Here is a 23288-nt window from a genome sequence, read left to right on the forward strand (position 1 = left end):
TATGGGGAAACCAACTACTTGGATGAGAAAAACTGAGTTTTGGACAGAACCAAGGTATTGTATATTCCTCGGACTCAAACCTATGGGGAAACCAACTACTTGGATGAGAAAACTGAGTTTTGGATAGAACCAAGGTATTGTATGGTCCTCGGACTCAAACCTATGGGGAAACCAACTATTTGGATGAGAAAACTGGGTTTTGGACAGAATCAAGGTATTGTATGGTCCTCGGACTCACACCTATGGGGAAACCAACTACTTGGATGAGAAAAACTGAGTTTCGGACAGAACCAAAGTATTGTATGGTCCTCGGACTCAAACCTATGGGGAAACCAACTACTTGGATGGGAAAACTGGGTTTTGGATAGAACCAAGGTATTGTATGGTCCTCGGACCCAAACCTATAGGGAAACCAACTACTTGGATGGGAAAACTAGATTTTGGATAGAACCAAGGTATTGTATTGTCCTCGGACCCAAACCTATGGGGAAACTAACTACTTGGATGAGAAAACTGGGTTTTGGACAGAATCAAGGTATTGTATTGTCCTCGGACCCAAACCTATGGGGAAACCAACTACTTGGATGAGAAAACTGGGTTTTGGACAGAACCAAGGTATTGTATGGTTCTCGGACCCAAACCTATGGGGAAACCAACTACTTGGATGAGAAAAAGATTGAGTTTCATAAGGTCGGCTACTTAATAAAAATTCTAAGTTACTCAATCCTCCGCTCAAATACTGTAAAAGGTTAAAGCCAATAAGAGTGTTAAGAAGATGGTGAAATGCCCCACTATTTAGCAACCAGGGGAGGCTGTTCATTTTGCGGGTGATATGTCTTCGGATGGTTACTTTCTACACCGCATCGAGCATTCAGTTATCATCTCGGCTAATTTTGGCGTAAGTATCGTTTTTCACAGGTCGGTATTGTTGTGCCAAACAACTCTATTAAAGTTATGGGGATATCTTTTTCTTAGTAAGTATTTTGACCCTAGGGGTCATTGATTCAAATGCTATATTATTGTGCCGAACAGCACTCGCAAATTCATAATAGCGCCTTTCTCTTTGATAAGGGATTATGGCCCTAAGTATTGTACTCTAAGGTCGGCGGTATTGTGTCAGGCCGACTCAGTAAGCTCATCATAATGTCCTTTCTTTTCTTGCCTAAGGGGAGTTTCAGCCCTAAGTATCACTTGTTTGATTCAGTATTATTAAGCCAGATTGTTTTTATAAGCACAGAACAAGATCTTTTTATTAACTGGGACTTTGGTCCTAGACGTCGGTCACGGTTTAAAAATAAAAAGAATTCACAAGATTGAATGTCTATTCATTGCGTTATCATTTCGGAAATATAGAGATAGAACATGTGAAGTAAAGTGAGAACAATTTTTATTAATATAAAGATGTATTACAACGTACAAAGAGGGGCTTAAACAAGCCTATACAAAAGGTGGATTGCCAAAACAAAAAAAAAAAAAAAACAACAACAATACAGATAAGTAAACAGTCAGATGTCTTTTTAAATTCGTCTCCGAAGTCCTTCCAAACTCTACCTCAGTAGCGCCCATATTGAGAGAAGGACCTTCTTCAGAAGAAGATGGAGGAGATGAATGAAGAAGATGGAGGAGATGAATGAAAAGAAGGAGGAGAAGAAGAGGGAAGAGATGAAAAGAAAGAAAAATGAGAAAAAGAGGGAGAAGGAAAAGCACCATGATAGATCTGGTGGTGGAAAGAAGAAGAAAGAGAGGCAAAAGGAGGCACCAGTGAACGAAGAGAGGAAGAAGCAGGGGCACTTAGTCCCTACCTCAGTCCTGACTCCTAACACACTGGTGTCATGTTAGATATGCTCATGAGAGAGTGGTTGGTACTGATAATGGGTGTCCTCGGCTCAGTCACGCCAAAAGTTTGACGTGACGAGTCCCTACTTCGGATTTTGGCTGAAAGGAAAGTGAGACAGATCTTGAGTCTCCGCCATCCTTACCCTGACCGAGCCATTTTGAGCTTTATTAGAACATGGTATTTTTGGGAGGGGTATGGTTCCTTCATTGCTTATTACTATGGTGAACATATCACAATTTAAGGTATAACCAGAGGGTAAAAGTAAACTCTGGGAGGAGTCTAAGGGTTTCAGATTTTGGGGGGATTAAAGGGGTTCATGTATGGGAGAAACAACTCTCTCCTTTTCTTTTTATATGAGGGGCGAAGCGGAAGGTACTTAATATGTTCAGATCTCCAAGGAAATCTGTAAACAAGAATATGCCCGTTCCGCTTCCCTACACCATCAATAACCATTAAATCTGAAAGGTCTCGTAAAGGGAAACTATTAAAGACACGCTTTGGATAGCCAAGCGGCATGAGCGCGTCGTGAATAAATTAAAAGGAACATCTCGTGGACCGGTACATTTCCTGGGCAAGTGGAGAACCGCCAACATCAATGAAAGGCTGAATTAAATGAGCCATAATAAAGGCTCAGTATTACCAAAACCCCCCTTTCCAACCAAGAGGTCGGACAGCAGGGTTTTGAGGAGCTATTGTGGGGCCCAATAATTTATGGGCCAGGCCCATTTACCCGTGGGGAGTCCAAAGGCCCAAGCCGAGGAGGGCTATGGCCCAAGCTCAATGATATAAAGCACAAGGTAGCCTTGGGATACAGCCGAGGACAGTTCAGTCCTCGACAGGCCCAAAGTCCCACCGGAAAGAGGGGCAAAAAGGGTATAGGACCAAGCTTGAAAGAAAATCTAAAATATCCAGGGAAAGCTGCCCTTACTGCTATTCAATACTCTGTACCTGACAGAGCCGTATTCTTCGGCTTTTGCAACCACCCCCAACGACTTTGGGTATGGGCTGATGGGACAAGTAGCAGTCTTGGAAATGTTGACCCTACACGTGGACGAAGGACAGTGAACGCATGCTAGTATAAAAGGAAAGGTAAGTAATCTAGAGAAGGGGCTGGAGAAAAATGGCCAAAAACCAGAGCCTCCCAGCCCACCTCCAGGAGAAAAACTCCAGGGGTGAAGACAACTTAACCATGTATGAACACCACGAAAAACCCACCGCCTGGTGACCAAGACCTAGCCTTTCAAACCCACGCTCTACAAATGATATTGTTTGGGCTTTTTTACATGCGAACCCAACACTGTTACGATTCGTCACAAAATTGCGTCCTTACAATAGTAATTGTGTGCACCCAAAACGAGATTAACGGGCTGACTCTCCCTTGGGCCCACAATTTATTTGTAATGTGGGCTTTGGATTTCCTACTCTGGGTGATTCTTACTTAGAGATCCAGCAACAACTCTCAAACCTTTGTATTCTTTCCCTCTCACTCGTACGACTCTATTGCTCTAAATTCTAAGCAGCCTCCAGAAGCTTTCAACAACCTTTTCTCTTCTTCCGTTTCTCATATTTATAGCCTAAAATTAGTGGAAGAATCATGATTACAACTTTTCAACTTGTAATTAGATCTACGTTATTTTTAACTTGCAGTCAATTTAATTCCTATCGCCAAATCATAACTTTTCTTGCATTTTCTTAGCAACCAAACACAAATCAATGTACCAATATCCAATTTCATTAGACACACATATCAAAAATAAAAATAATAAGAACCAAAATGATTGCAAGTTGAAAATAACATAGACCAAATTGGTTGCTACCAAAATGTATGGACCAAATTGATTGTGACCTCTAAATGTATGGACCAGAATGGTAATTTTTGCGTAAAAATTTATTTTATAAATTACTAACGCTCTGTTTGTTTTTACATTAATATTTTCTATAAAATGACTAATTTTCCAAAAAACATTTTCTAGAAAATTATCTCATTGTTCTATATTTGTTAGTGATTTAAAATAAGTTTGAAAACTATCTTTTAACTTCCATTATTTAGCTTCATGTGAGATATATTTGTTTTCCTTATTTAGTTTCATGTGAGATATAATTGTTTTATAGAAAATTTTAGTGGGAACTATATCTCATGCCAAGCTAAATAAGAGAAGTTAAAAGATAGTTTTCATTTGACCATTTTTTTTTTCTTGAAAATACCAACATAGGAAAATACCAAAAATTATCTTTGCATAAGGTTTTTCATTAAGGGCAAGACTTAGGTATAGTACTTAGGTGTTGTTCCTTAGGTTCTCCTCTTAAGATTTTGCTATGCAGATTTTTCTCATGAGATGGAAGTATATATATTTTAGTTAAGTAGCCACATGACTGAATCTTAAGAGGGGAACTTAAGGAACAACACCTAAGACACTGTACTTAAGTTTTGTCATTTTATTAAATCAAACATAGTGTAAATTCAATTATTTTAGGAATGCCCACAAACTAATTAAAAAAAAAAATTCCTCATCCTCCTTTAAAAGACGAATAGAATCTAATTCATCTTTCTTTCTTAGAAAGTGCAACAAGGTTTTTCTCATGGGATGGAAGTATATATATTTTAGTTAAGTAGCCACATGACTGAATCTTAAGAGGGGAACTTAATGAACAACACCTAAGACACTGTACTTAAGTTTTGTCATTTTATTAAATCAAACATAGTGTAAATTCAATTATTTTAGGAATGCCCACAAACTAATTAAAAAAAAAAATTCCTCATCCTCCTTTAAAAGACGAATAGAATCTAATTCATCTTTCTTTCTTAGAAAGTGCAACAAGTACTTTAGGAATTTTGGGATATCATGCCCCACGAGTGAGGGGCTGTTTAGTAACATTGTTTGTATTTTTTAGAAATATATGTGGATGAAAAAATGTGTAAAAATACGTGTAATATTATTTAAAAACTGAAAATATACGTTAAAACATGTATTTTAACATAAAACATGTGGTGTTGTGTTAAAACTCTTTTCCTTGTCTATGTTTGTTTTTCTCTTTGAAAAAAAAAAGGGGGGGGGGGGGGGGGGGGGGGGGGGGGAGGAGGAGTAGGTGGAGTTTTCATTCATAAAAGAAGAGAAGTTCCTTTAGAATTGGTTATCCATAACAATGATTCCAATCATGCCAATAAAAATATAAACCAAAAAATTAGATGATATATCAATTGGAGTAATTGGTTAATTAGGAGGGTTAATGGTAAAGTAAAGAGGTCACCCGATATGAATCATGTCTCTGATTCTGCCATTGTTTACAGTATGATGAGTAGAGGCTGGGGTTGCCTAAAATAGCACCGACAGTGACTTTTTTTATCAATTCTCCCCCCACTTTGACGACATGAATGGTCAGGAGGAAGAGAGAGAGTGGGGGGGTAAAAAGAGTGAAAAGACACGGAGAGATAGGGACTCTAGGGGCTATGGGAAGCAGGCATGTGGATGAGTGGGGGACACACTAAACTCCAATTTTCCCATTCCCTTCAAAATAATTGAGTTTTCTATTCAATCCAAAGAAAATAATAATAACATAAAAGAGAAGAGAAAGACCGTTTTATCATTCTATTGTTTGTTAGAAAACAAGAACGATAATATTTTTTTTTAAAATGAGTCATTTAAAAAAATATTTTTATAAAATTATTTTATTTTTATCTAGTAGCAATTTTAAATAAGTTGAAATAATCTCCTAACTTTTCTTATTTAGTTTGAAGTAAAGTTATTTTAAAAAAAATTTAATGAAAAAAAATTTTTAAAAATAAGTTTTATTTTTTCCGTTGACTGAACATAATTTTTTTTTAACTAATTTTTTCTGATACTACAAATATTGATAAATACAAAAAACTATCTTTACATAAAATTTTCCATTTAAACAAACTAACCATAAAAAGAAAGAAGAAATAATTGAGATTTCATGGTCAAACACAAATAATAAATAAATTTAGAAACACCATCCAATTTCGTACCTTATTTTACTATAATATTATAAGACATTAAGTTATGGTTGATATACTCATATGCCATATAAAAATGGTATGAACTGTGAAACTATTCAGCAAAAAAAAAAAAAAATGAACTGTGAAAATCTAAATAAAAATTATATTATTCTAAGCAAAGAATTCAACTTGTGACAGAGAAGAAAGAAAAGAGCAAACCCCCCAGTCCCATCTGTCTCTCTCTCTCTCTCTCTTCCCGCTTGCTTAAAAGCTTGGTGTTATTGCATTTTGTTCAGAGTCTCTGAAACACTCAACTGAAGTCAGGAAAAAATGTAAAATAAAATAAATAAAAAAAGCCAAAGCAGAAGAAGCTACCTAACTTCTGATATAGAGAGTTGGGAGTCTGTTTCTCTTCCAATAAAACAAAGCTCTTCTCTTTTCTGTGTGAAAGAAAGTAGTGAGGATGCCTAGACCAGGTCCAAGGCCTTATGAGTGTGTTAGGAAAGCTTGGCACAGTGATAGACACCAACCCATCAGAGGTTCTCTCATTCAAGAAATTTTCAGGTCCAATCCCATCTCTCCCAATATATGCATACATGTTTAACTTTTTATGTACACATCTAATCTGTGATGTTTGTCTGCTTTGCATAGGGTTGTGAATGAGGTTCATGGCTCAGCTACTAAGAAGAACAAGGAATGGCAAGAGAAGCTCCCTATTGTTGTGCTCAAAGCAGAAGAAATTATGTACTCCAAAGCCAATTCTGAGGTACATCTACCCTTTTTTTTCAGAGGAAAAAAAATGAACAGAGCCATATGTAGTTTCTAAGTGAGGCCGAATTTAGAGGTGTTTTACTTTTATGTTTGTTGGGTCCTAGACAACATATTTTTATGTGCTACATTTTCTTTCAGCTATTACTAGTATATAGAGCTTTGGTATATATCTGGGTTTAGTAGTTCTGTTGTTTTTTCAAACTTGTGTTTTTGCATAGGCTGAATACATGGACCTTAAAACACTTTGGGAGCGAATGAATGATGCCATTGATACAATTATTAGACGTGAAGAGAGTACCGAAAATGGAAAGCTTCTCCAGCCTTGTATTGAAGGTATACCCCATTCAATTTTGACTTAGTACAAATATTTGCTGTTGGGTTTTTGATCATTATATAATAATCTTGGCTCTACTTGATATCAATTGCAAAATTTTTTGATTTGATTAAATTTGTGGTTATTATGTGTGTAATTTTACTCCCTTTGTTTCTAGCAAAGAGTACTGTACTTGAACACAATCACAGACAAAAAGCTAGGGAGAGAGAGAGAGAGCTAGATTAAAATGTCTGTTTGTAATTGTTTGTACTCTATTTGAATCACTCAGCTGCTTTAAATTTGGGCTGCACGCCAAGAAGAGCATCGAGGAGCCAACGGAATATTAACCCCAGGTTTTATCTGAGTCCCAACACTCAAGAGCAGCCCCCCCGTGTTTCTCCTGGCACAGTAGTGAACACTAGCCAAGGGAATCATACCACCAAATCACAGTATATGCCTCATTGTTCGAATTTTGTGAAACCCAATACTACAATTTCAACCCATTTGAGACCTTTTCCCCTGAGCAATGATTGTGCCGCTAACAAGTCTCTCTTTGCATCTGTGAATGTTCCACCATCTAGTAATAAACCCAGTTTACATATGGAAAATTATCCAGCATCAAACTTGTATCCGGTTTATCCCTTGTATTATGGAAATTGCCTTCAGTTTGTAGAACCCCAGGGAATCCTTCCTAATTTGACTTCTGACACATTGGAGCCTGCCAAGATGGGTGTTGAGAATCCCTATTCCTGTAATGTAGATGCATCATATAAGATCACTGAAACTGATACAAGGAAACCTCTTGAGAGCTCATGTAAGATTGGCTGTGATCTATCATTGCGGTTGGGCCCTCTCTCTTTTACACGCCTAGGTGTTGGAAACAGGAAGCCTCAAGAGGTTGAAGATGATGGTTCTGGTAGTTCTCGAGATGGAGGCAACCATAGGGATCAGTCACCCGTGGATAGAAAGTTAGCATTATTTACTGGGGGAAAGGCATATGACCCTTTAGATTCCTCTTCAATTAAATGCAGTTTTGAGGATAAAAATATAAATGTAGAAGCAACGATGAGAAAGCGAAAGGAAGTTTTTAATCACCCTGAAGAGGATCAGCAGTTCTGTGGGCAGCCAAAACTTCCATGTAGTAGTCACTTGACTGGAAGAATGAGAAATGCAGATTAGATCTTGGTGTAGAAACTTCTACCTGGCAATCTTGACACGGTTAGATTAGTAGATATTGATGAATTGCTTATTGCAAGGATTCAAAATTTGAAAAAATGTAATGTAAGCAAATGACATTAAGTTCGAATTAGATGTATATGATGGACAAGCTAACTGAATTCGAGGCTTTTTGATATGCAATGTACAAAAGAAACTTTTGTATGACCGATGTTGTTGTAGAATATGTGTGAACCTGTATTGACTTAGTTATATCCACTGAATGAAGATTTCCTTTAAAAAGATGCATTGAAAAAGTTAATTTGAGAGAAAGAGTGGCTGGTAGTACCTTGGCTTAAGACAGAAGCTGATCAAAACTTTATACTTTTTCCTGCAACATAGCCTGATGTATATGCATATGGTATACTGGCAGCAAAACAGCAACAAAACAGAAAGGAAACTGGAAAAGGGGATAGGTTTATGCTTCTGGTGGGGTTTACTAAGAAGTGCAAGGCCAGAATAGTGGATTGGCGTTGAAGATGTGGAAAGACTGAAACATCACTATCAACTCAACTGAGTATAAGCCAGGATATTTACATGGAGAAATGAAAGCCTATTTTTCCTTTAAGCTGGTGTGGAAAAATCACCGGTGCCCGAACCCAAATCAGCATTCTGTTAAATTGATGATAAGTTTTAACAGTGGGGGAGAAGCTGTGCAAAAACTGCTTTCTTCGCCACTGAAATCACAAGAAACATGGCTGTGCCTGGACAATTTGCTATCAAATACACTTCCTGTCTATGTGTATTTAGGTGTTCCATTTATGTCTAAACACTAAAGCTTAATTGGGTTCAGAAATTATTTGAATTTGAGTGTCATGTAAAACGAATTGTACCTTTTAAGAAATATTTTGGAATGGACTGTAGTGGTTGTTCTCTTTGGATGTTTTAGTTTTGACTGTTGTGTTTTATTGATTTACCCAACAAAATGTCTTTTTTTTTTCTTTTTGATTTTGATAAGAACATACTACATAGTGAGAGATGAGGCAACAAAATATTGAGCTTATCGAAATTCACTATTTTTAGTGGACGGATTGTGAAGTCTTTTCCTTTCTACCATCCTAAAGGAATAAACTGTTACAAACCTCTGTCTTTGTCAATAATAGTTTTGTTTTCCTTCCTAGTTAGACCTCTAGTAGGAAGGGGTCCACATAGCAAACTAGAGGCATATTGATTCAGACAATAATTAGATATGGATGGAGACACCTTCTTGTCCCCCACTCACACAAACAAAGAAAGCCTCGTCGAGTTTTTACCCCTAATTCAATTTGTTCCCCACTTCTCAATTATTACTAATACAGAACCTATCAGAATGGCTCCACTGACCCTATTAAATCTTTAATGACTTCATTATTTCTGGACCCATTTCCACCTAGTTTAATTTGGATAACCTCCTCACTAACCTGCCGGGATTTGTAGCTCCACTTGCATAGAGTTAATGTGGGCTTCATGGGGTGTAAAAATTTGATGGATTTCTTGGTCCGAGTTGGCTTGGGTTCAGTGCTTTTGGATTTGTCAGAATGATAACTCATATTTTATTTGATGATAAAAGACTACTAGTTGAGTTAATTGTAACTCAAATTTATCTGGAAAAAAAAAATTACTAGGATAATATGGCTCATCCCCCCCCCCCCCTTCTTTTTTCTTAACTTATTTTTAAAGCTATAAAACCTCACATTTTTTTAGCCATACTTATAAATAGTGTACACTAAAAACTATGGCAATTGCAAGAGTAGAATACTTCAACATCATCGTATATGTGATTATCAAATTTTTAAAAAGAAGGTTCATAGAATGCTTTGACTCAAGGCCTTCGATCTTTAATTCTAATCTGCCTGAAAATTAATGTTAGTATTTCTTATTGAAAAAAAAAAAGAATATTAAAAATTGGATTCCAACCGTGCCATTCAGCTACTTGTTCTACATGAACTATTGGTTTGAAATTTGAGATGAAATGGACGTGGAAGAAGAAGAAGAAGAAGAGCAGCAAAGGTCAAACTCAATCTGCAATCTCTGATGGAGAGAGTAGTTAGAAATTGTGGCCTTTTTTTCTTCCTCCTCAAGTTCCCGAAGTGGTATAGCAGCTAAAAATCTCCTAATAAACTCTTTACAACACTCTTTCCCACTGCATATAACCTTTTCAGTTTCCTCCTTATGATCACTACTCCTTGCCCCATCTTTTTCCTTGGAGCCAACCTTTTCTTTCTCTTCCTTTTCACGCATCACACTTGAATCATCAAACTTTAATATGAATGCCTGGTTGCATCCCTCAAAAAGCCGCTCACCTAACGTGTCAATGATGTAATAAGCATCGGCTTCTACCTTGAGCACAAAGAAATGATCGTTCCAACTCACAATGTATATTCTTGGTTCATAAACTTCAGTGTTGCTACTGATCTTATTCCATATGTCTTCGAATGACATGGCTTCCTTCAAGCACTCAAACTTCTCGGGGCAAAAGAACCCAATAAAAGACTTCTCATGCAAGACTGCCAGAGGCCTGAATTTAGCTTCTAAGACCGTATGAAGATCAAAATGTTTGTCCGGGAAGGATTGTATGTAGGCGGTGTTGTTGCAAAGCTTTTGCCACTCTGAGGAACCTTCTATGATGAGGCTGTCGAATTTGGGTCTCGTTGGCATATCTTGGTTGGAGTGGAGCCAGTGGGCAATGACTGTTACTAGTGTCGTGCAGGCACTCTCTCCTGAAGCTTTTTCGCTCCTTTGGTCGAAGGATGCCAAGAATACATTGGTTTTGAGCTTTGCCTGCCCATCTCTGCTGACTAGCTCCTTCACTTCCCAGTCACTGGTTGTGCAATTGTCATCTTGCAAGTCTATTTCTGAAGAGGATCCAGCAGCATCTGCTTTCTGCAGATATATCCATGACAAGCATTAGATCTCATAACTTTTGCCTTACAAAACAAATCAAAGAAGACCACTGATCTGGTCGTAGCTAGAATCTAGGCTTCTTGGCTGGAAAAACCTTTTAAAAACAGAAAGTTGTCCGAACCTCTTTGGTTCTTTTTCTAACAATGGCATTACTCATGATGGCAACTATAGAAGGTTTTTTCATTCATTCATTCGAAAGCAATAGTTTGAGATACTGTGCTAAATTATCCATTTGCTTACTCAAATGAAGAAGAGATTATATTAGAGCAATTGATGTGCTTCCAAGGGAATCATCCCTTTATTTCAAAAAAAAAAAAAAAAAAAAATCTTATTAAGGGCTTTGATTGTTTCATATTCAACAATATCCACATTTTGGCAAATCATGTGTGTGAGCATCTGATGTGAAAGTGTGAACATTGTGTAAAACATTTCATGTTTGAAGGTGTGACACAATAATTAGCTTTATAATTAATTGGATCTTCTAGATTTTCTAGGGTACTCTAGCAAATAGATTTCCTTAAATCTTAACCATTCTTTAATGATTTAATGGTCTAGATTCTGTCATGTTAGCATTCCACTAACAATAATTTTAATTGTTTTGTTTGCAATATTATTTTATTATTTTAAGAATATTGTTAGTGAAATGCTGACATAAAAGAAACTAGACCATTAAATCATTAAAGAATGGCTAAGATTTAAGGAAATTTATTGATAGAGTACCATAAGATATCTAAAGGATCTGAATCCATTCCTCACATAGCTAGAGTGATTGTGGTCAATTATTGGCATGAGAATAGTACCGGCCCTTATAAATTAATCAAACCAACACATTGCATCATCCTATTGATATAGTGTATTGATTATTAATAAAAAGTCATTGTGAAAATTACATTTAAAACCATATAATTTAGGGGTATAATAAATTAAATTCTATAGTTTAAAAAATAACCACTTAAATCTTGATGTTGTGATTCTCAAAAAAAAAAAAAATCTTGATATTGCGTTTGTGCTTTGTGGTTTAATTTGTTACTTTTTAAAACTTCACTATTTAATTATTTTTAGAATTATATGGTTTATTTTATTGCTTTTGGAGTTATATGATTAATTTAATTATTAGGGTAAATTGTAAATTACACCCTTAAAGTTTGGGAGAGATTGGATTTTACCCCTGAAGTTTGGTGGTGTTTAGAATTTACATCCTAACGTTTTAGAATTTGAATTTTACTCTCTATATTTTGGGAGTGTTTGAATTTTACTCTCTAAAGTTTTGGGATGTATGGATTTTACATCCTAAAGTTTCAGAATTTAGGGGTGTTCCAAACAACTCTAAACTTTAGGAAGTAAAATCCAAGTTCTGAAACGTCAGAATGTAAAATCCAAACACCTCAAACTTCAGGGGGTAAAATCCAAATTCTGAAATTTGAAAGTGCAAAATCCAATCACCCCCAAACTTTAGAGGTGTAATTTGCAATTTACCCTAATTATTATACTCCTAAGTTATGGGGTATAAAATGAAATTTTCTCTCTAAGATTAAAGATTCATTTGTGTATATCTATGTTGGTTGTTCATAGATTTAATAACTAAACTTTACACAACAATACTGCACACACATTCAGCTTTACAACATGTTTTTTTTTTTTTAATGAGAGCTTTACAACATGTTGAATCGATCGTATTGTATAAATTGTTTATCATTTTTATTGTTGACCACTTCAACATCAACAAGTTATAAAGTTAGATATAAAATTAGGTGTGTCTCTACATTTATTCAATTTTACATACAAAGTACAGCTATGACCTTAAAAAAAAAAAAAAAAAAAAAAAAAAAAAAAGAGAGAGAGAGAGAGAGACATACCCGTAGTGAACCGAAGGATTTAAAACTCAATCGCCTTCTCTTCCAAGAGAAAAACCCAGTTTTTCGAAAGGAGCGAGACAGAGTCTTTGATCTCGAGAAGGATTCCAAGTCAGCTACCAAAGTTAAGTCTACATTGCTATTGTCACTTGTGTAAATAGACTCACTCGATCCATCTGAGTCAGTCACGGCTGGCATATCCAAGTAATTGCCACTAAAAGCCTTCTGGTTCTTGTTGTTCTCCTTCTCCGACTCCAACCTCGTGTTTAAACCACTCTTCAACTTTGTGACCGACACATTTACTGTGTCTGACTCCACGAAGTTTACAGTGATTCTTGGCGACTCATGAGAATCTCTCACCTCCACAAAGCTCATAGATACCTACACAAGCCATTCAAATAATAACAACATTAGAATATCAGGTCAATCGGTCAATTATAGGTAACTACGAACTGGTCAAAGTTTTATGACATGTTACATAAAAGTATAACTGTATAAACAATCAGATGGTTGGGGATGGTTGAAACATTAACATTAATGGCTACAAGGTCTTTTACTTTTTCTTTTCTATTTTCGGTAAGTATCTAGTTGTAGATTTTTAAGGAAAATTAGGACAAAGTTTCACAGTCTGTACTCTTAGGGCGTGGCTAAACAAAGATGGCCTAAACCGGGTTCAGATTTTCTAGATTTTCTAAGATACTCTATTAATAAATTTTTTTAAATCCTAACTATTCTTTATAATGATTTAATGATTTAGATTTTGCCATGTCAGTATTTCACTAATAATATTCTTAAAATAATAAAATAATATTGCAAACAAAATAATTAAGACTATTGTTAGTGGAATGCTGGCATGACAAAATCTAAACTATTAAATCATTAAAAAATTGTTAAAATTTAAGGAAGCCTATTTGGTAAAGTACTTTAAAAAATCTAGAGATCTAAATCTACTTAAAACCTGACTTTACAACTTTATCAGCCCAAGAAAAGCTTTACACTCAACCAAAGTAAAACCAACTGGCTTTAGTCTTTTTTTTTTTTTTTTTTGAATGGAAGATACAGAACTGGCTTTACTCAACTTGAAGCTAGAACAGCTAGGATACCCACAAATTTTTTTTTTTTTTTTGTTTTAAGCTAAGCATTTTTATCCATTTTATTGGTTAAATAAATAAACTAAAATAGCTATCTTGTCAATATTATTCAACACGCGCTTCAAAATCAAAACAGAGGGAGAAAAAGTACAGACTATGGATTGAAAATAATGATTTAAAAAAAAAATTGGACGTAAATTAAAAAGAATTGAACTCTTTTTTTTAGAAGAAAAAAAAAATGAATGAAACTGGGCATATAATACAGTACATACCAAAAGGGTAGCATCCGTGGACAAACGACCGTCACGTAAAGTCACGGGAAGCTCTCTTTCAATTTGATGAGACTTCATATTCGAAGCTAATTCTCCTAAATTCAATGATACCTTGCCCAGAACCGACAATTTGCTCCTTGATTCTGTTTTCTGTCCCTATTAATATTTAATAAACAAAAAAATCAATGCCTTTATTGCAATTAACGTACAAAACAAATATTAAAACCAAACATCAATGAAAAAGACTTACATATAAGACGTCGAAAGTAACATCCCAAGGACCAAAAGAACCATCTTTGGAGATCGAAAAACTGCACACACTCTCAAACTCATCGTCCCATTCAATGGGTTGGCCTTTGTTCGATGAGCATCTTTGGTTGGTGTAATCTCTTTGACGCGTTGATGTTCTATAAAATGGAACAAGTCCAAGCCCAGCTTTAGGTCCTTTCCATTTCATCGCAATGACCACAATCTTATCATCATCTTCATCACCATCACCACCATCATCTTCTACCTTTTGTTCACAAAACCCTTCAAGCTTGAACTGGTTCACCTTCACATGCAACCTCTTTACAACCCCAGCTGCCCATGGCGACCATTTCATCTTCTTCTTTGTTAGCTTTCAAACATAAACATATCCCAAAATGTGTAAAATCCTTAACAACAAATTTGGATATTAATAGTAGAGAATGAAAACAATAAAAAACACAAACAAATATATAAAGACTTGTTCTCAATTTGGTCGTGTGACAGCTTATATTGTATAGGGTGCTTATGGCAAATTAGAAAGAGTCTTTCCTTGTGGACCTTGTTTCCGTGTGAAATGGCACACCTTATTACGTGAAGCACCCAGAGAAGAGGAAAAAAAAAAAAAGGTTTGAGAGGTTTTCACGTGTTTGATATTTTTCTTTGTGATGAGGCAATTGATGATTGGTTGAGATGTTGAAGCAATTGTGTTTTGGGTTCACACATAAGGAAAACTTCGGGGATTATCGTCACATGGAGATGTGGGGTGTTGACACGTCAACGCTGACAGCCTATGTTACTTCGCGTTGATCTACGCGCAAAATTTTAGCGAGCGACATACGGTACTGAGTCCTTCGAAGAAAAGAAACTACGTTGCTTGTTTATCTCCCACGTGTCAATGACAATTTTAATATTATCAATCGTAACCGCATTCGTATTAAAATCGTTCAAAGTTTCTTTTGTCTAATAAATCTCTTTTATATTTATTTCATATGTTCACATTTCAAAACACCAGTATCTAAAGTTTTTAAGTGGGTTCAAGTTAGTTCAAGTGGTAAAATTTTTTATAGTTGTATAAGAGATTTAGGATTCAATTTTCGTCTACACTGAAAACTGATTGGTGTTTTGGTCTAATGATAAATAGTTATCATTAGAAGTAGATTCATGTACAAAAATTCTCTTTAAAAAAAAAACTTTTTGATCTATGAATCAATTTTTTGCTTATGTTGTTCCTTTCTTCTTCATTGGCATAACTCCAATCGTCCTACAATTCATTATACGAGATTTTTTGGATTAGGGTTTAGGGTATTATGTTTTTCTATAAGAAAAAAACAATTTACCATGTCAATCTATTTTATACTATATTATATTAAAATATCAATTTATTTTAAAATTTTTAATTATTTTTATTTTTTCACACAACAATTTGAGTCCTTCAAAGAAAAGAAACTATGTTGCTTCTTTATCTCCACGTGTCAATGACAATTTTAATATTATTAGTCGTAACAACATTCGTATTAAATCGTTCAAGTTTCTTTTGTCTAACAATTTATTTTTTTAGTTTATCAAAAAAGAATTTATTTTATTTATTTATTCACATACTTACTTTTTAAAACACTATACAATTAAATTATCTATTTTACACTACATTTTATTAAAATATCAAATTTTCTTGAATTTTTTTAATTATTTTTTTCTTCACACATAACAATTATTATTCATTCTCTTCTTTTATCTTCAGAATATGTAAAAAAAAAAAAAAAATTACATGTAAAATGGATAATGTTAATGTAAACGTACATAATTATTACTGTAGCAATTATATAGTTTTACACAATTTTACATAATCTGCGAGTGAATTTTTACTTTTTTTTTTTTGAGAGAATAAGTGAATTTTGAACTTAATTAGCTAAAATACAATCTATTTTTATTAGGATAAAATTTAGTTACAAAATTGATTATAATCTAAGACTCCAACCTTACTCAATAAAATAAATATTGTTACATATTTTGAAAATCTAATCGTTGAATTTCATATTCTTTCCGCTCTTAATACATATATCAAATTTTGTGTCAATTAAATATTATTTACTATATGATCTATATACTTATATTTTATACATCATTTTAAACTACAAAAACTTACAATTAAAATAATTTATTGATAACATAACTATTGATCTTTAATTTTCTTAAAAAATTTCAAGCATGGAGAATATAAAAAGAATATGTAATCCAATAGTGAATTTATCAAAATTCACTTCTAATAAAAAAATATTAAATAAGGTAGTAATTAAACTTTGTTCTTTTTATTATATCAAGCATCGATGTACCTGCTTTTAAGTTTAAGATAACGTTTCAGCATATAAAAGACTGTATAACCATATACTTGGGCCCAGTTCTAGTGGATTTGACTTAGAATTATAAAATCCATCAACCGGGGCACACAGGTTATAAATAGAAGATTCATAAAAAAAATTAAAAAAGAAAAGAAAAGAAGAGATTAATATCTCTCACAGATGTTACTGAAGAATAAATGGGCCACTTTTCTAATCCAATGGTGGGAGGTCTGGGCTTAATACCAGGACAACATCATCATGCAAATTCAGGAGATTTTAGTTTGGGCTGTACAGGATCTTGCAAAAGTTCAGAATAGCTTACTCTCTATTACAGCTCAAACATGGGCCCAAACACCAAACTGAAGCGTTGGGCTATGGCTTACACAATGATAGTTCTCCACTGCTCCTTCCTTAAACCCCAGTTCCTTTCAATGTGCAGCTCCAGTTATCCATTTGGGCACTTGGGCCCATTATTTTGTTCTATACTCATATATCATTAATATATTATTCAGAAAAAAAATAAAAAATGAAAAGCAAAAATTCAATCAAAATTAGTTTTTAATTTTTGTCTAATTCTGTAACACGTGTCTAATTTTTTATTATTATTATTATTTTTTTTATATTTTGAAGTTAAGTGACTCATTCATAATACTTAGTGCAAAAATTAAGATGACCACAACCACCTCACTCATTGAGGTAAAACTACTTTATTATCACTAATTCATTATTGTAAAATGTCTTTTTTTTTTGTACATGACTACGAATTACAACCTAATATAACATTACCATATAAATTTAGCAATTAAGAACAAATATCACATTCCCATTTTTCTTATGAAAGTAGTCCATGTATAGGCAAAAAGAAGAAGAAACCCATATACTTTTGGATCTGATTCTCTCTTTAACTTAAAAAACGTTTTCCTATTATTTACTTAAAAAAGTCTTTTCATCTTTCCAATAAAGCTCTCTCCCTCTCTCTCAACAACTAGTCACTGACAAACCAATCTTGTTCTTTTTCCCCAAAAATTATTCTCAAGGGTCGAATATAGATTTTTTTTTTAAAAAAAAAATATTATACTTCAAATACCCTAAAAAATTATTAATGATGTGATGTAAAATGAATCAAGTTTTTTTTTTTTCCTTGTGAAAGTTGAAACTTTTTATGATTTAATTATTAAGTGAAGTGGTATTTGAATCTTAGATAAATAAGTTTTTATTGTTTTTTGTTTTAAAATTTATTTTATTCTAGTCCTATTTGTATAAAATTGAAGTGATAGTAATTCTATTATTAAGTTAAAACTATTGGGTGATTCTTTTTATTAAGTGAAGTTATAATAGTGTCTTTGATAAATCAGTTTTTATTCTGATGAGGCTGTCAGTTTGATTTTGGCTATAATTTTAGCCATATAGTTGTTTCTCCTGAATAAATGTGCAGTCTTCTTTGAAAAAAAAAAGTTTGGTTTTGAGCTAAAATTCATGTGGTGTTTGTGCCTTAATTTCTACCCATTACTATTTTCGGCCCCACCACCACCACCACCTTCACATCTCCCACCAAAACCTCCATATCCAGCAATCCCATTCGACCCACCATTTGATACCAAGGAATCCTAAAAATTATTAAAACCCAATTCCCAAATCCCATTTCAAAATGACTCAAATTCTTAAACACAACTCCATGATCAAAACTCATCGGATGAGAATAATACTGGCATGAAGATTAGTTCCAAAACTTGCTTATCAATAATAGGTTTGCGGCAATTTAGTTTTGGTAATATTTGCGACGCAAAATAGATCTATGAGAAAGCCCCATGAAATACTATGTGAAGGGGTGGTTGTGGTTGAGGAGCCGAAGACAGTGACTAAGAAGGTTTTTTTTTTTTTAAATAGATTTAGAAAAATATTAGGATTATAATTTTTACTGCAATTTACTTATATATGTGACAAGTTATTAGTGGTAGAGTTGTAGATCCCCCATTTTTTACTCCTCCATTTACAATTAATTTGCTACATGAGTAAATTATGGTAAAAATTATGATTCTAGCATCACACCTAGATTTGTAACTAAGTTAATTTGGTCGTTTTGACTATAAAAAAAAATTGAATGCAAGTTGGTTAAAGTAGCATTGTACTTAAAAAACTAAAATTACAAAAAAGCTTTAAGCAAATAAGATTTTAAAAAAATAAAATAAAAATGCTGTTGACAAATACACATTATTTATTGAGTGGGAGGACCAACATTTACGACGTGGTCCTCCTAATGTATTTCTGAATAATTTATAACGAGAAATAGAAGAATTAACAACTCTTCTTTCTTTTCTCAAAAAAAACAACTCTTCTTTCATGTTCATCCAAAAATATGAAAAAAATAATAAAATAATAAAACGAATCTTCTTTTATGGATCCTTGTTCTTGGGCAATGACAGCAGGTGATGAGCTTCAGCTTCCAACAAAAACTGTACGTAGTACGCCTATTGTTCAACGAAAACAAGTTGCCTGAAAAAGTAAGAACCCACTAGTATGAAAGAAGGAAAGAAAGAAAAAAAAAATCATTTTACACTGCCTTAATTTGTTGAAACTTGGAAGTTTTTAAGATTACCTACTGCGTATTTTATGTGCAAGTTGATGAATGCTTTTCAAAGACCCACTAAAAGTTTATATAAAAATGTAAAACATTTTCTTCAAGATAGGCGTGAAGTTGTTATCTATCATCTGCTTCTTTTGAATGCCTCTTCACAATAACATTTGGCCCTTCCATTTGTTGTATATACAACTTTGAAAAAGTCAGAATTGTAACTCTTCCTCAATGTTCTGTTTCACCTATATCGACACTAAAGTTGATATCGTTTAATTTGACACTGTTAATAAACTAAAGCAACAAGCCAACGGTCTTATAATGCTTTAACTGCACGTTCATGCATTTTCTTCATGTCACATGGATCATGATAGACGAGCGCGCTTTAAGAATCAAAGTAAGCCATTAATTCTTATTTTACTCGTAAGAAATTTTCATGCCCTTTTCATATGGATCACTGTGTTGTTCTATATATAGAATATAAGCTTAAATATAATGGAGTTGATTTGCGCATGACTATACTAATACTCTAGAAGAATTATTATAGTAGTAGTAAAAGAAAAAGATGATCTCATATTTTATAATCACCGAATTCTTAATCTGTCAAAAAAGTTGAAACGTAGTTGTTACACTGAGATTTTATGCTGTTGTGTATTCACCAATATCCCATTTAAAAATCATGGAATTCATAATTTGTCCCCCAAAAAAAGAAATTATTATGCAGTTGCTGCGCTGTGATTTTTATGTAGTTTTGTATTGGTATTGGTTGGTGACTAGGTGTAACTAAATACAATAGAACATATCACGCATACGAGAGGACAATAACTTATTTATTCTTTCCTTTTCCAAAACCTTGCAGTGAGACAAAGGAAATGTATTTCTTTATTGGGAAATGCTAATAAATGTCCTTAGGGCATTGGTTAATAATCCATTTAAATAAAAATTTTTATGGGAAAAGAAAATAAAACAATTAATGTTTTGATTTTTTTTTTTTTCATTTCCCATAAAAATAGTATCAAAACTTTCCTAAAATAGATTGTTAACTAATTCCTTAAGGGCATTCGTAAGCATGACCCTTCTTTATTTGTACCCATGAAGATATGTACACTATTTTTTAATTTTTTATTTCTTTTTCTTTTAAATGGGTTATAATGGCCTTTATCCTTTGTCTTCTATAGAATTTTTAACTTTCCCTCCCTTTAACATATAAGAGAGAATCTCCCTTAATTTTTTTTTTTTAAAGAAAACCCTAATCTTAGAGATAATTTGAGAAATCTAAGATGGAAACACAAAAATCAAAGGGACAAGAAAGAAACCACATACACAACCATTCCCACATCAACAACCTCCTCATTCTCTAAACTAACACTACCGTTGACAAATTCTAACACCTTCCACATCAACAACCTCCTCATTCTCTAAACTAACACTACCGTTGACAAATTCTAACACCTTCAAAAGAGTATGCCATAAATGTCATGGGTTAAAAGCAGAGGCAGAAAATAGTAACCACGTAGTTTTGGATGAGTTGAGAGCTACTTTAATCCCAAAGACAAAGATCTAACTCTTCATAACCAAAGCTAGGCTTGGAATTAGGGAATGAGAACAAGAACAAGGGTGGTCCAACAAATTTGGAGGACTAAGGTGATATATTTAAATGAGGTATTTTTGTTATTATTTAAATAATATTTAACTAGTATTTAATATAGTAATTTTTTATAACAAAATTTCATTCTTTTAATTTTGTAATATGCTTTCTTTTTTGGAAAAATGCTAAAGTTATAATAAATCTTACTACAAAAAAACTTACAAATGATGTAGTAATGAATGTGATTAGTGACAATTCAAAAAGATAATAAACAAATATTTGAATGAATGATGTTAGAGATATTATAAATTTTAAAACATGAAACTTACAAAGATGTATCACCAATCACAAAAAGTAATTCAAAAATGTATTAAATAGATTGTTGACATCCACAAATCATATTAATTGCCACATTAATTTGTAAAGGTTTTGAAGTAAAATTTATAGTATTTTTAGCATTTTCCTATCAAAATTATTTCTTGTGATTAGTGATATATATATTTGTAAGACCCATGTATTTTAAATTATATTATCTCTATCATTACTCAATTATTGTAGAAAAAAAATATAAAACTAATCTTTTTCCTGTATCTCCAAATTTTTTTTTTTTAAATATATAAAATTTTGCACCAAATTTGGGAGCCTTTCTCTAGTAGGGGGCCCTAGGTGATGGCCTAAGTGGCCTAAGCCTAGGGTCGGCCCTGAACAAGAAGATTTTAGACACTCATTCTTGCCTGGTTTGAAAAGTGGCCTTCACTAATGGTCATTAGTCTCACACATAGCAAAAATAAAATCCTAATCTTTGTCCATAAAATTGTTTTGTAGGAAATTAAATTCAAGCAAATGAAATGAGATGGTCTTTCTACATGTTTAATTAGGACGATGGATGTCTAGTGGGGATCAATCATTAAATACACTTCCAAAAAGGAGACATATGTGGTTCCTTTTTAGTGATATGTCGAATTGAACTCTCGATAATACAAACCTTTAGTTCAAACATTAGCTCAAAAATGGGGCTTAGGACTAAATTAGTTTACTTCAATTGAGGCTAGAGGAAAATTTTGGCAAAACTAAACTAGTCAGTTTTGAATATGAGCACCTCGAAACCAACTAAGAGTGAAGGATCACAAAGGGAGTGGGAGTAGCAAGAGAGAGAAGTTCAAATTTGGATTCAAATTAATAGATGATTTTAAAAAAATGCGGCTATAGACCTCATTTTTTGTAGTATGATAAAAATTGGATTTTCTATTATTTAACGTTATGTTTAGTTGGAAGGGTAGAAAATATTTTAATTTTTTACCATTTGTGTTTGGTTGGAATTTTAATTTAATTCACATGAAAATCTCATTTCAAAATGTGATATGTTTTTAATATTTATTTTTAAAAAGAAAAATTCTTAGTTTATATTGTTAGAACAATAAAAACCTGTAAAAGTCTTTTTTAAAAATTAGTAATTTTAGATTTTGATGTTTAAAAGTAATTTTGGGTCCACATCAATGCTTTGCAACTATAATCTCAATTGATGATTAAAAAAAAGTTAAGAAAAAATTTACGAAAAATAAAAAGTAAAAAGTCAAAGTTGGTGAATTGCACATGAAAAAATGGTAGTTGAACCGAAAAAGATTTGCCTCTGTACACCGTACTACTTACTTTAATAACAATTAATTAATTTTTTATTATTGGATAATCTCAACGAGAGATATGATACTGATACATGAATGCACGTTCTGTGGTATTCATTTTTAATCTTCGAAAATCTCTATTTATTGAATGCCCAACTGGCTAATCCACAGACACAGTCCACGCACTGCCAGTAAAGTCTACGAATCCTCTCCATTCTCCAAAGGCCACGGCTGTCTGGCTTTGTTTGGATGGGGGAGTGGAAAAGTGGGAGGATTGAAAATTGTGGGGGGATGGAAAAGTGGGAAGATGGAAAATATTTAGTTTTCCCTCTTATGTGTTTGGTTGGAGGGGTGGAAAAGTGGAAGAGTGGAAAACTCTTTTGTTTGGTTGGAGAGAAAAATGGAAGGATGGAAAATATAATTTATATAAATTGACTATTATACCCTTGTTACATAATATATTAGAAGTAATTTTATTTATACTCATTAAATAATATAAAATCTACCACATCATATATATAAATTTATATTTACATTTTTATTATTATAATGTAAAAATTACATTATAATCTTTTTTCTTTTTTCTTTTTTCCAGATTTCAGCATTTTTTTTTTCACACGTTTCAGCCAAACATTACACCCTTTACAAAGAATTGGCTGGGCATTAACATGGACAATGGCAAGCCAAACATCACGGCACCTTAGAGCCATTGGCCATCCTTGAGCTTG

At 33.4% G+C, this 23288-nt stretch overlaps 2 protein-coding genes across 3 annotated transcripts; one reads left to right on the plus strand and one right to left on the minus strand.

Annotated features, from left to right (window-relative positions):
* Nucleotides 1-6005: 6005 nt before the first annotated feature.
* LOC115974942 lies at nucleotides 6006-8899 on the plus strand. Its single transcript, XM_031095525.1, has 4 exons — nucleotides 6006-6359; nucleotides 6447-6561; nucleotides 6785-6899; nucleotides 7169-8899. Exons 1-4 carry the CDS (start codon nucleotides 6259-6261, stop codon nucleotides 8056-8058), a joined length of 1221 nt encoding a protein of 406 aa, XP_030951385.1. The 5' UTR covers nucleotides 6006-6258; the 3' UTR covers nucleotides 8059-8899.
* Nucleotides 8900-9894: 995 nt separating this feature from the next.
* LOC115974944 lies at nucleotides 9895-14996 on the minus strand. 2 transcript variants are annotated; one of them, XM_031095527.1, is made up of 4 exons: nucleotides 14444-14996; nucleotides 14194-14349; nucleotides 12834-13211; nucleotides 9895-10968 (listed from the first exon to the last, which is right to left on the minus strand). In XM_031095527.1, exons 1-4 carry the CDS (start codon nucleotides 14795-14797, stop codon nucleotides 10021-10023), a joined length of 1836 nt encoding a protein of 611 aa, XP_030951387.1. In that variant the 5' UTR covers nucleotides 14798-14996; the 3' UTR covers nucleotides 9895-10020. The 2 variants fall into 2 exon arrangements, with proteins under 2 accessions (XP_030951387.1, XP_030951386.1); XM_031095526.1 differs by having other exon boundaries at nucleotides 9895-10956; nucleotides 14444-14994.
* Between the last annotated feature and the right edge of the window lie 8292 nt (nucleotides 14997-23288).

The sequence above is a fragment of the Quercus lobata genome, chromosome 2 (assembly GCF_001633185.2).
Source record: "Quercus lobata isolate SW786 chromosome 2, ValleyOak3.0 Primary Assembly, whole genome shotgun sequence".
Lineage (NCBI taxonomy): Eukaryota > Viridiplantae > Streptophyta > Magnoliopsida > Fagales > Fagaceae > Quercus > Quercus lobata.

Coding starts and splice junctions, on each gene's coding strand:
- LOC115974942 (XM_031095525.1), top strand. CDS start 6,259: ATGCCTAGACCAGGTCCAAGGCCTTATGAGTGTGTTAGGAAAGCTTGG. Junction 6,360..6,446: donor CTCATTCAAGAAATTTTCAG/GTCCAATCCCAT, acceptor TGCTTTGCATAG/GGTTGTGAATGAGGTTCATG. Junction 6,900..7,168: donor TCTCCAGCCTTGTATTGAAG/GTATACCCCATT, acceptor TGAATCACTCAG/CTGCTTTAAATTTGGGCTGC.
- LOC115974944 (XM_031095527.1), bottom strand. CDS start 14,797: ATGAAATGGTCGCCATGGGCAGCTGGGGTTGTAAAGAGGTTGCATGTG. Junction 13,212..14,193: donor CCACGGATGCTACCCTTTTG/GTATGTACTGTA, acceptor TGGCTTGTGTAG/GTATCTATGAGCTTTGTGGA. Junction 10,969..12,833: donor AATCCTTCGGTTCACTACGG/GTATGTCTCTCT, acceptor TGCTTGTCATGG/ATATATCTGCAGAAAGCAGA.